Source organism: Mauremys reevesii, linkage group 13, assembly GCF_016161935.1.
Source record: "Mauremys reevesii isolate NIE-2019 linkage group 13, ASM1616193v1, whole genome shotgun sequence".
NCBI lineage: Eukaryota > Metazoa > Chordata > Testudines > Geoemydidae > Mauremys > Mauremys reevesii.
The window spans coordinates 34,908,060-34,922,895 of record NC_052635.1 but is presented as its reverse complement, the minus strand read 5'-3'; the positions used below and the strand labels follow the sequence as shown (position 1 = coordinate 34,922,895).

The following is a 14,836-nucleotide window of genomic DNA, read 5'->3' as shown; positions in this document are numbered from 1 at the left end:
GAGTGTATCACTCAAAGCAGGTGAGCGTAGGGGCACTTTCTATTGTTTGGCATTTCTCCTCTAAAGAGGAAGATTAAACTGGATGTAATGATGCATGTTGTCAATCCTACTGAAATGCATTATACCCAGCTGTCTACCCTAGTTTAAAGGAAACTTGGGCTTTTATAATCTCTGCCTCTAGTTGAGGAAATGTGTGGACTGCCACTATAAATGTAGTTAAAATGAACACCTGTTGATCAAATAAGAAAAGCTCAATCTTAACTCTCTTTACTTAGAGCCTGACATCTAGTGGTCCTGAGGACCCTCAGTTCCAGTTGAAGTCAGTGGGAGCAGCAAGTGCTTGATACGTCTGAAAAACAGGCCTAAAAGGCACTGAAAGCGTACAGAGGAGTGGGGAAAGCCTCATTTTTAAATGGGAGTTCAGGATCCTCAGCATCTCAGAGAATCAGGTCTTTTAGCTCTATGATGCCAGGATGCAAAGGGGGCAAGGGCGGTGGGGGGAGTATGGAAGCCATGCGAGGACAGAAACTAAACACAGTGGCACCTAGAGGACAATTTTTTTGGTGGGGCGTTAGTTGGACATGGGCACATCAAGGGCTAAATTCTGTTGAGCACCTCCAGCTCCCATTAATCCAAATGAATGCTTCAGATGTTGCTCTTAAAATCTGGCCCTAATTAAGGCCACTTCTGGAAGTGCCCTTCTGTGCTTGGCTGTGACGGGCATGCTGTTTAGTGACATATGGTTTTGCTGGTGCGCAGAGCCCTGCCAGAATGTGCACATGGGCATTCTGCAGTCCATACCTGCCAACATCCTTTAATTTAAACACACACACTCTCATTTGCATTGATTGTCATATATGTGCATAGATTCAGGCACAAACCCCTAGAAGCACATGCGCTTCCAATGCTAAAGTTTTACTTGACAGTTCCAACTTAATGGCACAATTGCATGCATTTCCAGGCCAGAATTCAAACATGCAGTTATTTATTTATATTACAGTAATGCCCAGGAGCCCCAGTCAAGGGAGGGCCCTATTGTGCCCGTGTATAAAGAAGACACTCTCTGCCCTAGAGCAATGCTCCTCATCTCTTTTTCATAGTGCTAAGTCTAAAGTAGGTGAGAAATAGGGGAACAGCTACCTTCTAATAATCCTCCCAGTTTATTAATGATCATTCCATTCACCTCAAAAACATCCAAGGGAAATACAAAAATTTCAGGCCGTTTTTCAACACCCTGGAAAATTCAGGCTCCACAATAAAGCACTGCCATTTCTCCCCGCAGAAAGGTTTGCTTTCTGACCCTAGACTAGAGAACAACCTGCAGGATGCCAAGGAAGCCCCAGTAAATTCTGAGAGCAAATTTCAAACTCAAAGGAACTGAAATGAGAAAATCTAAATTTTGCAAGTGGCCAGAGCAAGAGAACATGCCTTAAAGAGATTATAGTTTAACCTACCACTCTCTGATTTTATAAGAATCTCACTATGTACATGCGCACACACCACTTTCTAACTCACTGAACCCAGAACTCAGCGTCAGGAACAACAGGAATTTGATTGAGTTTTTCAGTAGAAGAGGCCAGAAAAGGAGTTGTAGACTCTGGGGAAAGCAACAGGCTCAATAGATCTGAGATTGTCACCTTTGCACATGGGATTACTCAATTGATTATGGATTGACAAGATTTTTTCCCAGGGTTCTATATTAAATAAATGTGCTACAGCACTAGTATTGCTCCTTTCTTGGTGCACTGGATTTTCTCTGGTCCTCTCATTTTGTGGCTGCAATCCATCTTTTAATGCTGGATGCTGCTGGATGCACAGCCTCCCCCAATAGACCCCTGCAGAGCAGCAGGATGGGTCAGGGAATATATTATACTTCTCTGTATGGGGAGTCCCCCCGGCTTTTTATATTAGTTAAAGGTGACCGACTGCCTTACAAGTTAATCTTCTCTCCTTATGGCTTGCATGCCACCAAAGAACAATATCTGCAGAATTGAGAGTGGAGCCCAGAGCCCAGCTGGGAGGTTTTGCTGCCAAAAGAGGTCAGGTTTCAGCATGAACTGTAGAGGGCAATGCTTTGGGTGAAGGAAGACAAAGATGCCTTGATAAATGCCAGTGCTTGAGCATTTGGCTGAAGAGGAGCATAAGCCATCAACATGCCACATGCTTATTATGTTGGCCTTCATGGCAGCTTAAAGTTTGTCTTTTTTCTGTTGAGCAGACGGGAAGTTTCATTGGTAAATGGAACGTTCTGCTTTTCTCAATCTAACAGTTGCTGAAAAAGCACTGCCAACCGTTCTAGCTGCATGCTTTAGCCTGGGTGTGATGTGTAGTGCCCCAAGCATTCTCACACTCCAGGGGGAAGTTGTCAGATGTTAAACCGGGGATCCCAAAACCCCACTGCAAAACAGGGGGGCGGAATCTAAGGATACATTCAACAAGTATATATTTATATTTAAAAAATGTGGCTGCAGAAGCTGAGTTGCCATAGCTGTGAGAGACTCACTAAGACACAGTGGAATCCAGTGTTTTGGAAGGTTTCCTCATATGACACAAGGTTTTGGAATTTTACAGCTGGTAAATCCTTATTAACACAGGCAGCCACTACTGGCTTGGATTCCCTGGCTTACTGTTTACTATGGGGGCTCTGGGTGGAAGCAGGCCTGTTCCTGATTATTCAGCTTTGAAACTTTAAAAAAAACAAAACAATGACATTTCTTGGAATAAACAAAAGGCAGCGAGAGAAGCTCCCATCACCTGTTGAAAGTAAATTGATCGTATAAAAAGCTGGCGTGGATAGTGGAATTCCCCGTTCTCCCACTTAGTCATCGCATCCTGGTGTGACTCATTTTCTTATATGGAGGTTCGCAGTGATTTTATTTTGAGTGGAGCTTTTGTTTAATAAAATATAGAAATATGTGTATGATATATATTTCTTATTTAAAAAAATGAAGTATATTTCCATGAATTGGCCTAAGGAATTATTTGGAACAGCTCTGGAACTACAATCTGCCCCTGCTGTTTCACTACTCAACTACTGTATTTGTTTCATTGCAACTCAGGTCGAATTCCTTAAACAATAGACTCGGGGACTGCTCCTCTAAGACTTGTTCTCACTGTACCAAATGTCAGACTTGGGGTGGGGTTGAATGGTGGATGACTAATTCGCTGGCCTTTTACCTCCCAGACCCTGACATGTATCTTTGGCCTTGATGACTCAAATTCAAGTCCTCAGTGAAATGAAAGCACTGGCTTCAGCTCACCACAAGCACATCTTTATTAACCGCAATGGGAGTTTTGATCCAAAAACAAAAACAAAACACAAAAATCCACAGCATTCAACCCTTATGAAGAACTAAGTGGCCCATTTTGGGTGAGCTGTAAATGTGTTCCAGCTGCAGTAACTCTGACTTTGAGAGTTATCTCAAAGTGGAAGTTCCCGGGGAGCACTGCCTAGGGTCACATTCTGACCTCACTTTCAGCGGTGTGAGTCAGAGTAATGCCACTGGCTGAGATCAGATGTCATCCCCTAACAGTGTCTCCCAGGACGTTTCTGAACATTCCATAAGTGGATTCTGTTCCATCAGTGGAGTTGGCAAAGTTGTGATCGTTTTTGTTCTTGGGGCATCTTGAAAATTTTTTTAGGGTCTTCTCGGTGGGGGGTGGGGAGCAGCCTATCACCTGCTCATAAAAAGTCAGAGACATATTAAGCTTCATGCATTTTGGAAGCGCTTCCAAGAAGCACTGTGAATAACCAAGCCCAGAGGCAATGCTATATAGGCGTTTAGTGATGAAGCAACTGTCCTACCAGCCATGCTAAATTCCTTTAGAAGTTGACGAGGGCTAACTGTGTGATGAGAAGTTAACACAGTGTCCATTAAATATTTGGTGTGATCCTTAAAAGGCAATGTACATTTTCAATTGAAAATCACTTACCAGCGGCTATAGAATCCACAGAATAATATGGTTAGTCTTCAGTTTGTGAGAACTGTGAAAAGAATTTCCTGACCGTCTCAGTCCATCAGTCATGCCAGCTCAGCTAAGGCAGAAAGCTCATTTTCCTGCTAGTTAACAATCCATCGTAATGAATAAGGGATCATGAATAATGTGCAAAGGCTGTAACTGGATCGAGAAAACTTATTTGACTAATTAAGAAAAACAACTACAAGGGACCTGCAGAGGATCATGCAAAGTTTTCCTAATGCGGATTGACACTTTCATTTCCCCCCAAAGTTTGAAGCAAGGCTTTTGGTCCGATCATGGTTTGGGCTAGAAAGGTAGAATTACATTCTTCTAACAACTCATTCATTTCTCTGACACAATCAGATCTCTCATCAGGGCTTAGTGCTAAAGCTCACTGCCCTGAAGCAGTACAAAAATCAGCTATTTCCTGAACATTTCACTGCACTGTATGTTAGAGACTTGCCAACTAAGACAAACCATTAAATGAACAAATACAGGGAACCATACCGGTAAAAACCGAGAAGTCGGCTATCAAGGCCACTGTGGCTGAGAGGTCTAAATCCACCAGCTACATTTACCTTCTTGAGTTGATCTGCTGGCCCTTCAGCGATGCTGTCTGAATTCTATACATAAAATCCTCACACAGCATTCAAGAGCCTCTTTGCTCCTGTGGCCCCTGGCAATGAGCTGGTTAGGAGCTGGGCTCATCTACGACTTTGGGTAGTAATGGCAATGTGTTTTCAAGTGGGTGTCCTTTCAGGGATAGCGCAGCCACTGATTTTAGGTAACAGGGCACACAGGGGCTTCATTGCCACTCTTATATGCTTATGACGACTTAGTAAACATGATGATAAAGGGGTGAAAAAATCATGAAAATAGGTTTAGCTAGAGTGCATTATGTCCCCTTTTTTAGAAATAGGTGTTCGGGGTCAGAAATAAACTGCTACTAAGCCTTCAACAGAATGTAGAACTGAATAGATTCCAATGGTTTTGAAATGCATTTTCCACCACTACCCTCCACTTTGTTTCCTTTCTGGGTCCAAATTTTAGGTCAGGTTCTGTAATCCGTTCTGGTTACCTATGTGCACAATAAGAAGAGGCAACGTCTGAAAATATGCCAGTCCTCTTCTGGGGCAGTTAAGCTGTTCCATGAAGTGCAGGAACCCCTTCTGAAGGCTTGTTGCTTTGCTTCTGTGGCATCCTTACTTCAGTACACGGGTGGAGAAGTTTTGAGTCTAGCCAGCAGAAGGCAGTGGTATACACACACGCGGGGGATAAATTATCAGCCAGGCTGATGCCCAGTTTTCTCTGTTAGCAAGCACAGAGGTGACTGAAAATGTGTTTCTATCTAACGCATGGAGAGAGCATGATTATGATATCTAAACGCTAGGCAGTTCCTCCAGTACTGACATTGGGCATGTTGCTCAGTGGGGAAGAAACCTATTTACATCAAACTATAAAAACAGGCTTGAGAGAATTAGATTTTTATTTTTTTCTAATTTCAATGGATAATATTGTTATTTTAAAGCCTTTTTTCAATTATTAATTTAAATTTTCACAGTTGGTGGCTTAGACAAGAGAGGGGTCTGAAAATAATTACTCTGTCTCCCTCTAGTGGTGGTTAGGCCAGCTAGCGATTGATGAACCTGCTACAGGTTGGCTAAGCGACACAAGTCTTTTAGCTCAGGCAATAGAGGCTCATGACTTTAGCTCTAAGGGTCCCAGGTTGATCCCTGCTGACGCCAACCAAGGGTGTCAATGTTACATTTAAAACCATTAAAACACAAATTGTCAACATGTTCTGTCAAAATACATAGCCTTAGATCCATGTCTAATACGTTCTCAAGCAGCTTTTTTCTGACTTTGCCTAGCTGTAAATTTTGAGCATTCTCAGTGGAAATATTTTATTTGTTGGTTGGTGTATGTGTGTGTGTGCGCGCACATGGTGAAATCAACATTTATTGATATTTACCGATAAAAAGAGAATCCTTCCAGGCCTATAGAAAGGCTATCGCGTCTCAATCTCAGCTGGGACCTATAGATTTTATTATAATATAGGTATTAGTAACCTGTGCATCTCTCACTGTTCTGGTAAAAATTCCACTTTTTCAGTAGAAGGACAAGGTGGGTGAGGTAATATCTTTTATTGACCCAGCTTCTGTTGGTGAGCGAGAGAGAGACATGGCTACAGCTACATTGCGTACATCTTTTTAATAGCTCATTTTAAAATTTTGCTTCAATCTCTCTCTCTCTCCCCTTCCTTCCACACACATTTATGCATATTTCATGCTGGTGAAATGTGTTGTGTTGGCAGCTGTGTGGAAAGTATTCTGTGTTCAGGGCTGCCCCATCAGTGAACCCAAGAGAGGCCAACTCCATGTCACATTTTATTCAGATTTTCAGTTATCTTTCTGGGTGTGCACACTTCAGAGGTTGCTTTTTATTATTATTGTTATGAAAAAAAATAGGTTAAAGTGGGGTTCTTTTTAATGAATGCAGCCATTAATGTGTGGCCTCATGGCCTCTGCCAGAGGCTTGCTCCATTGATCATAGCCATGGGGGTTAAGGGAAAAGCAAATATTGACCATCTAAAATTAGGGTTTGTATGTACATGACTATAAAAGAAAAGCAGCAAGACAGATGGAGCATGCCACATGATATTTAAGCATAAAGGTCAGTGCATGAGCTGCAAAATGTTTATATTCAACAGCGTTTCAGTGCTTAAAGAACAGGAATTGTCACTGGTGACAGATTTGGTAGGAAAATGTTTAATGGCTGTGGGCATAAATAGATCCATGTAGAAGCATCCGTCGTCATTAGAATGATAACCCCAAAATAAATACATTCCTTGTTTACTTGGCGTTAGCCTCGTTCCCACTCTTAATCCCCATGGACTTTGAACTCAGTCTAAACATCATCTGATTTTTATGCCTGGATTCATTAGTTTTCAATGCAGTTTCAGTGGCTCAGTCACTAAATCAAATCGAATGTTGTTGTGGTTTGCGTTCACAGGCCTCTTGCGTATTGAATATGACTCCGAGGCCTGTGTTGCCTTTGTTTTATGCATTACTGATGGCTAAAACTCTCTGCCTGTACTATGTCTATGACCAAGGTAACTCTGTTATATAAACACTGGGGTATGGCACATGATCTAAGATGATCATATTCTATAATGAGGAAGAACAGAGGCAAAAGTCCCATTTAGTTGCCTTAGCTGTTATTAGGGATCAGTCATACTGCATTGTTTAGATGACTCAACGTTATATGCATGTGCCTGCTGGCTTCGAGGGTTAGTTAAGGAACTGTTTAACCCATGCAGTTCTGAGAGTAAGACTAGCCCCCAGACTTGTAGCTAGAAATATACCAGTCGGCTTTTGGTTTTACAAATAGGATTTTCTTGGCTAATTTGACATTCAACTGTATCCTAATTCTTAACTTCTCTCCAGTTCAAGAATTTATAGTACTTAACCTACAACAGCAAAATCTCATAACTCCACTATGTGTCAAACAAGCCTCTAACCTTCACCTTGTCCAAAGGTGTAGTTTTAAGTACTGGCTGGAACAATGAGTGCCCAGCTTGTCACCAATGAAGTCCTGGCTTCAAATGCGAAGGCAAGAAAAGGTCAAAAATGAAAATTAATTGAACGGAATCTGTAGTGAATTTCCACATCTCACGTGGTAGTTTGAAGATGCCAAGGGCGAAAATAGCAAGTATCTGCCTTTGAGGCTCTGGCAGTAATATGGAGAACCAGGACTGTAATAAAAGGAGGTTTTGCATGTCGAGAGTTGAGGTGCTTTGGCAGAGCTGGGTGGAGACCCAGGACTAGGCAGCAGGAGGTGCTTTGTCAGAGTGGTGTATGGGACAATGCACTACAGCAAGTGAAAAGTGAAGTTCATCACCAGATCAGTGTAAACACCATTGCAAGGGGTCTGCCTCCAGCTGTGCTTTTCAACTGCTTTAACCCTATCCTTCAATTCCTCGAGCAGAAAAAAATCCCCAGTCAACTCCTAATTGATTGATTTATAAACTATTTTACTGTAAGATGCTTTTTGCTGTTGATCTCCTCCTCCTCTTACAGTCAGAGGAATCGCAATATCAATCTCTTTGGTATTTTTGATTTACGAGGAATCCTTAAGAGCTAATATGATGTCCTTTCACCATAATTACCATCTACAAAGGGAATTCTTCAGTAAGTGCTGCTTTTCAGCCATGAGGTGCCCTTGTTTTTGCTGGAGTAAACCCAGAGCTGCCACACACACAAAAAAAAGGTGTTTTCATTTCAACTGACTCTATAGGTTTCAGCAGTAAATGTGTTAACAGAAGCATAGCTGTAACCTGTGACAGTCCACAGCAGTGGCCAAAATAAACGCTCATTATTAAAATTCTGGAATCCTCTCCATTAATTTACACAGTGGTCCTCTGGGATGTTAGGGCTAAGCAGCAAATCAGGTGAGAGGCTTGCAGACTCTAATTACAGCCTGCTTATGCTGTCTGCACTCTGGAACTCCATTACTGCGTGTAAGTATATATAGAAGACACAACGGGCTCACTTTGGAGAAACTGAACTGTTCAGTACTAAAAGGAAATTATTCAGCATTTTCTTCCTGTAGAGTAACAACAAAAAAAGTATCCAAGAGGGTGTTAAAGATGACCATAAATAAGAAGATGCTGGCACCTAGCCCCAGATTTTCATAACCTATGCATATCTGCAGTCCCAGTTTGCACTACAATAGTTGTGTAGGCATTTGTGTTTGATTGCACATGCAAGTAACAGAGTATCTAACTGGGCATTTTTGCATGCCAGTGCTGTGATTGTCCAGAGTATCCTGGTGACGGAGCGTGCAGTTCTGAAAAATCTGTGCCGCCAGCTTTTAGACAAAGGGGTAGATTGTGCCTTTAGGCACAGCTCTGGACAGTGCATAAACTATACAACTTCAGGAGTAGTCTCAAGGGAGGGACTGTGACTCAGAGACATGTTGAGTCATAATTCCTCCCCTGACGCCGCCTTGTTGGTGGAGAGAGGAGGGAGAGTGATTTACTGCTCACTTGTAACAGTAGTAAACTGCTCCATAGTCCTTGCATTGGCTCAACTACTCTGTTCAGTGAGAGGGGATGGAGCCAAGTCTCCAGCCATTTGTACACTCTCTTCACTGCAGGGAGAGAGTAAGTGGGTGACTGGTCCCACTTATGCCTGTGCACCCAAATCCAGCTAGTCCTTAGAATGGATGTAAGGGGGATTCTTTCTCCCTCTTTGAGAGGTTGTTTGAGTCAGAGCCTCGGCTGGGTAGTAATTCAGTAGTAGTAGCAGTAGCAGTTAGATTACGCCATCTCCAGTAATTCCATCTGGGCTACAAATCCCCCTGCACTTTCAACTGGATTGAGTATTCTTCACTTTCTGCTCTCCAGTGTGTAGTGATGCTGCTACACACAGTTAAACAGCAGCCGTATTCCAACCCAGAGGTGGCTGCATTTCAGCAGTGGGTGCCCCTTAGCTACCGCGTAGGGGTGCTGACTTAATTACTTATTGTTGCTTCGAGATCATTGGATGAAAGGCATTATAGGCTGGGCCAAATTCATCCCTGATGGCAGCCGGTGGAGTTACACTGGGATGAATATGGCATGTTGTTGTTATTACTTAGGGTAGGTCTACACTTCAAGCGGGAAGATGTAAAGTCCAGCAGGAGGAGACATACCTACTTTAGATCTTATTCACCTCATGCACCAAAAATAGAAGGGTACCAGCAGCAATGCAAACAGGGGGAGGGGCTAGCTGTCCTGAGTACACCCCTAGCATCTTGGATGGGTACATACTCAAGGCAGTTAGCCCCTCACCACCCTAGCTACGCTCAAACACAAGTATCTCTCCTGGAGTTGGAATTAGCCTCTGCTTATGGGCTGCAGGGAGGAAACGGATTAAACAGCCAAGTGCAACTGTCCTGCCAGTTCTCATTAGCCACATGGAGTGGAATACAAAGAGAAAACAAAGAGCATAAATGGGGAAAAGTGCATTAAATAAAACATAAAAATCCTCACAATCCTCTTTCATTTTCCTACATTCTTTGCTTCCATTCGGACTAGAAGCAGAAGTCCCAATATAACACAAGAGAGAGGTTGCTCTTGCAGAATTTCCAGGCATCAGGAAAAATAAGAAGTCTTATTAGAAGCAGTTTTCATTAGATTTCCACCCCAGTTCTGTAGACCCAAAGCATATGTATAAGCTTCAGGGAAACCTTCCAACAGAACCTCACCTTTGGAGATTCCGCCCCCCACCCACCCCCAGCACAAACACTCAGCTAGTGGCTGAACTGTTGAAAGAGTTTTGCGTGCTGGCTCAGTGATTTGGATGCACAATTCCCATAATTCATATTAATCAAATTTTCAGAGAGCTATTAGGAGTTTTTACACTCCATCAACATTTTTAAAGCAAATCACCTGACTAAAACCCCAATGCAATGTACTGAAAATGTTAGCGGCAGGGCTCAAAGTCCTTTAAAAAAAGAAAAGCAGCTTCCAAATTATTTTTTGGGTCAATGAAAAAATATTCCTGGCTAGACTGAGCCCCTAATTTGTGCACTAGTACTAAAAATGCATATGCAAAACCCCTGCATTGACCATTTGGACACACAATAGCTTGCCTGGCATGTGTACACGTGATGATTGGGCGCACAATCGGATGCCTATAGTTTTTGAACCCTACTAATTTAATTCTACTAATATAAAACTTTTTTTATTGTTGTCACATGCCTAAATATGCTTTAGTGCATTCAAATAAATGCCCTACAGCATGTGTAGAGTATATATTACAGTAAACGGATCTCTAAGATAAGTTGCTCTTAGTAGGTGGGTTTTATTTTCCTGCGTGGCCCATTAAGAGGTGACTCAGAAGCATGCAAGCAGTACAACTAATAAAGCTATTAAGGCAGGTAGATTTATGTAGGTATCGTACACAACGTATGGTCCAATCATGACGGTTCCAAGGAGACATTTATTTCTGTTTCGGCAAAATTTAATTTCAGTCCAACAGTTTACATTTCACACACAAAACTTGGGATGCCATTTTATCAACGTGCAGTAGTATGCAGAGTTTTACAGTAGCAGACAGTGAGCTAAATTGGTGTTAATGGACACCCACGTACTGTTGTAAGAAATGTCCCAGGCTGATGCAGTACATAGAATGCAGTGGCAGAGCAGTATATATATAATCTATTTTAGATGGATATGTAAAAAATATGTGTAACACAATCAAAGTGACATTGCACCTCAGAGAGACTAAATATGCAATGACCCCAAAGCCCTCAGCAGTCTCCAAAGTAACTGCCAGGCTCTTCACAGGACGTATTTTGTACTATATTTCTTTGAACAGCCCTTAAATGAAAAAATATTCAGGGTATATGACTTACCTAATATTGTTAGCCTTGGGTTGCTAAGAGACTTTGGACTATGCTACTGATAATGCTAGAGAGCAACAGAAAGAGAGAAAGCAGATTGAATTACTGTAGGCCAAATTCTGCTCTCAGCTATATCTGTGTAATTCCATGTAACTCACTGGAAGTGCACGACTGTAATAGGCAGCAGAAAGAGGTTCTGTGTTTCAGTTGCCATCATTATGGATGTGATGGATTTATTGCTAATTAGAGCATATACAGTAAATCCTCAATCCATTGTAGTTGGATAACCCAGACAGTGAATGTATATGGCAGTTGTTAGAAGTTTGGAGTAAAGACATACTGAAGGTGCATATCTAGCTATAGGTTATTTTTATTACTGGCTAAAGTAGATGGGTTGATAGATAGCTATCACGTACATTTAGGCTTCATGTTGTACATATCAGAACAGGAAGAGGACACAAATAGCACAAAGAAATCAGACACCTTGTAACTGTCTTCCCAACTATGGTTCTTAAAAAGCTTGGGTAGAATAAAATAAAACAAATGGATGAGTCGTCTTCTAATAATAATAATGTTCCCTCTTTCCCTTCACCTTGGGTAATATCTTTTTTCCTGTTTAAAAAAAATGCAGTAACAATCTGTCCCTATAAACTGCTACTAGGGAAAACTGGGGCTTTGATTTTCAGAGGTGCTGAGCACTCACACCACCAGGTGATTTCAGTGAGAGCTCTGGGTGCTCAGTATCTCTGAAAATCAAAGCCCCTGCTGTCTCAATTTGGGCACTTAAAACCAGTGACACACAAATTTAGGTGAAAAATTAGGATTTATATTTCAATAAATAATAGCTTTTTACTAGACACTAATCCTCCAGTCAGTAACATGCATCTTACTAAGGAAGATGAAGACTTGCATGGTTTTATGGTTAAAACAAACAATGAAAATTCAATCGGGTTCTGCTGAGCCGCTGACTCACAGCATGACTCTGGTCAAATCATTTGACCTCCTTGTACCCTCAGTCAATCCTGCTGGCTGAAGTCAGAGCCTTGCTGAAAAGCAAGATGTTTCATTTGTATCGAACATTCCTAATATTTACATATAAAGCATCAGCTGGGCCTCAATTCAGAAAAGCACGTAAGCGTGTGCTTAACTTTAAGCATGTGCATACGTCTTTTTCTGTTCAGGAAAGTACTCAAGTACATGCTTACATTTAAATCCCATTGACTTCAGTTGGAACTAAGCATGTGCTTAAGTGCTCTGCTAAATTAGAGCCTTAATGACTAATCTGACTTTATTTAAGTCAGGTTTCTGATAACATTTTCCAACAAGTTAATAGTGTAATATTACTTTTAGATGGTCAGCAGATCTGGGAGATGGAGGCGACAGTGGATAAAGATAAGAGCCAACCTGTAAGTATGCAACATAATGTATGTCCTTTACTCCCTGCTTTTCAGCTATATGCTGAGAACATCTTCTGCAAGGTGCTGAGCACCTCCAACTTCCATTGACTTCAGTGGGAGTCCAGCCTGCTCAGAGCTTTGCAGGCTGGGACCCTTGGTTTGCGCTGCTTTATTTACATTCTGGGACTGATTCTGCAAGGTGCTGAGCAGCCTTGACTCCTACTGAGGTCAGTGGAAAACTTACAGGATACCATCAGCGCCTTCTAGTGCAATGGGCCTTATCTGCTCCTAAGGAAGTGAATGGCACTGTTGCTATGGAAGTTGGATCAGTGGGATCAGATTGTTAAAAAGTAATAAATACATATATAGAATAATTACATTTCATGTTTATCAAGTGCATAGGAGTAGTTAAAGCACTGAAACATTAATCGGTATTGTGTGTGTTCTCTTTAGCTGAGATTTCTCTCTTCAACATCAGGAGACTAGCAACAGAAGCCGTAGAGGATGTGACATTTAAAAACCAGTTTCCTGATATCAGAAATCTTCCAGTCCTAACCCACCTGTCCCTTCTTTCCCCACATCCTCCTTTTCAGAGGGGAACAAGAAAATTCCTTTTCCTTCCTCCAAGGATATATACTCCATGGGGTAGTTGCCTGAGAGCCTGTTGATCATTGGACTTGGGTTTCTAATACCATATTGTCGCCTTTCATTGTTTCAGAGCATGCTTTTTGTAGAGATACCAGAGTATCGGAACAAGCACATCCGTACACCTGTGAAGGTGAATTTCTATGTCATCAATGGGAAAAGAAAAAGAAGTCAGCCACAGCATTTTACCTATCACCCAGGTAATTCTTTATGCAGAGGGCAGATTGGGCTACAGTTTCTGACAAGGCAGGCTTTGTAGTCTGATACCTCATTCTCTTGTCATTAACAAAGCATCTGAATTTTTCTGATTTAATGCAGAGTCACTGCCAGATCACCAGTTACTATTGGTTTAAAGATGGCATGTAATTTTGGGGGAGAAATTTTTTTTATATATCCATGTGTGTATGTCAGGGGGCTTTACATCAGATGTCCAGGAAATGGGCTGATCTCGCCCCATTTAAGACAATAATAGTTTGCAAATGATTTCAGTGAGAACAGGATCAGATGCTTATGTGCTCTGACCCTGTGAAAACAATGAATATTGCCTTACCTAGTTGACATGTACCACAGTAAGTTAACATCAGATCTGGGGAAAGGAGTACTAGAGTATGGAAGGAGAAGAGTAGGACATATTCTTTAACGTAGGGCCAGTTTAGATATGAAAGAAAAGTTTGGATGCTTCTCAAACTGTTTCTCTTGGGAATTCGTGAGCAAGAAGTGAAACAGGATTACTCATGAGATTCCCAGCACTTCCTAGTTTTAGCTGATTTTCTCAGTGGAAACCAGAAAGCAAAAACTAACCTGACTGGATTTTTCAAGCTCTGAAATGATATCTCAGTGCTGCTAATTTCTAAGGCTGGGGAAACATCCAGATCAGTTCTTACTTGGTACAAAGCATTTCACCCATCCCTGGTAGAAAATGCTTCACTGCTCTATATGATTCATAGTTAGAGAGAGGACATCATTAAGGCTTTTGATGGCCACTAAATTGTTGCACTGTGAAATTAAATTTATAAATATGCTGTTATTTCAAAAAGAGCCTCAAAATGTAAACTTTTAAAAAAGCTATAAGATTTCATTAGAAATTTATATGTCTACAGGTTTCAGAGTGGTAGCCGTGTTAGTCTGTATCAGTAAAAACAATGAGGAGTCCTTGTGGCACCTTAGAGACTAGCAAATTTATTTGGGCATAAGTTTTCGTGGGCTATAACCCACTTCATCAGATGCATGGAGTGAAAAATACAGTAAGCAGGTATAAATATAATATATGCAATAGAATGTAAAATAATTTTCCCTCTGTTGATACTCACCCCTTCTTGTCAACTGTTGGGAATGGGCCACTTCCACCATGATTGAATTGGCCTCCTTAGCACTACAAAAAGTAATTTTCCCTCTGTTGATATTCACCCCTTCTTGTCAACTGTTGGGAATGGGCCACATCCACC

At 41.5% G+C, this 14,836-nt stretch overlaps 1 protein-coding gene across 6 annotated transcripts in view; it reads left to right on the top strand.

Annotated features, from left to right (window-relative positions):
* The window catches only part of NFATC2 (nuclear factor of activated T cells 2), a 131,473-nt gene that overhangs the window by 72,638 nt on the left and 43,999 nt on the right, over positions 1-14,836 (top strand). For all 6 annotated transcript variants that reach the window (XM_039498322.1, XM_039498321.1, XM_039498325.1 and 3 more), the window contains exons 7-8: positions 12,700-12,755; positions 13,465-13,591. In XM_039498322.1, the coding sequence (XP_039354256.1) occupies positions 12,700-12,755; positions 13,465-13,591 (183 nt within the window). The remainder of the gene's footprint in view (positions 1-12,699; positions 12,756-13,464; positions 13,592-14,836) is intronic.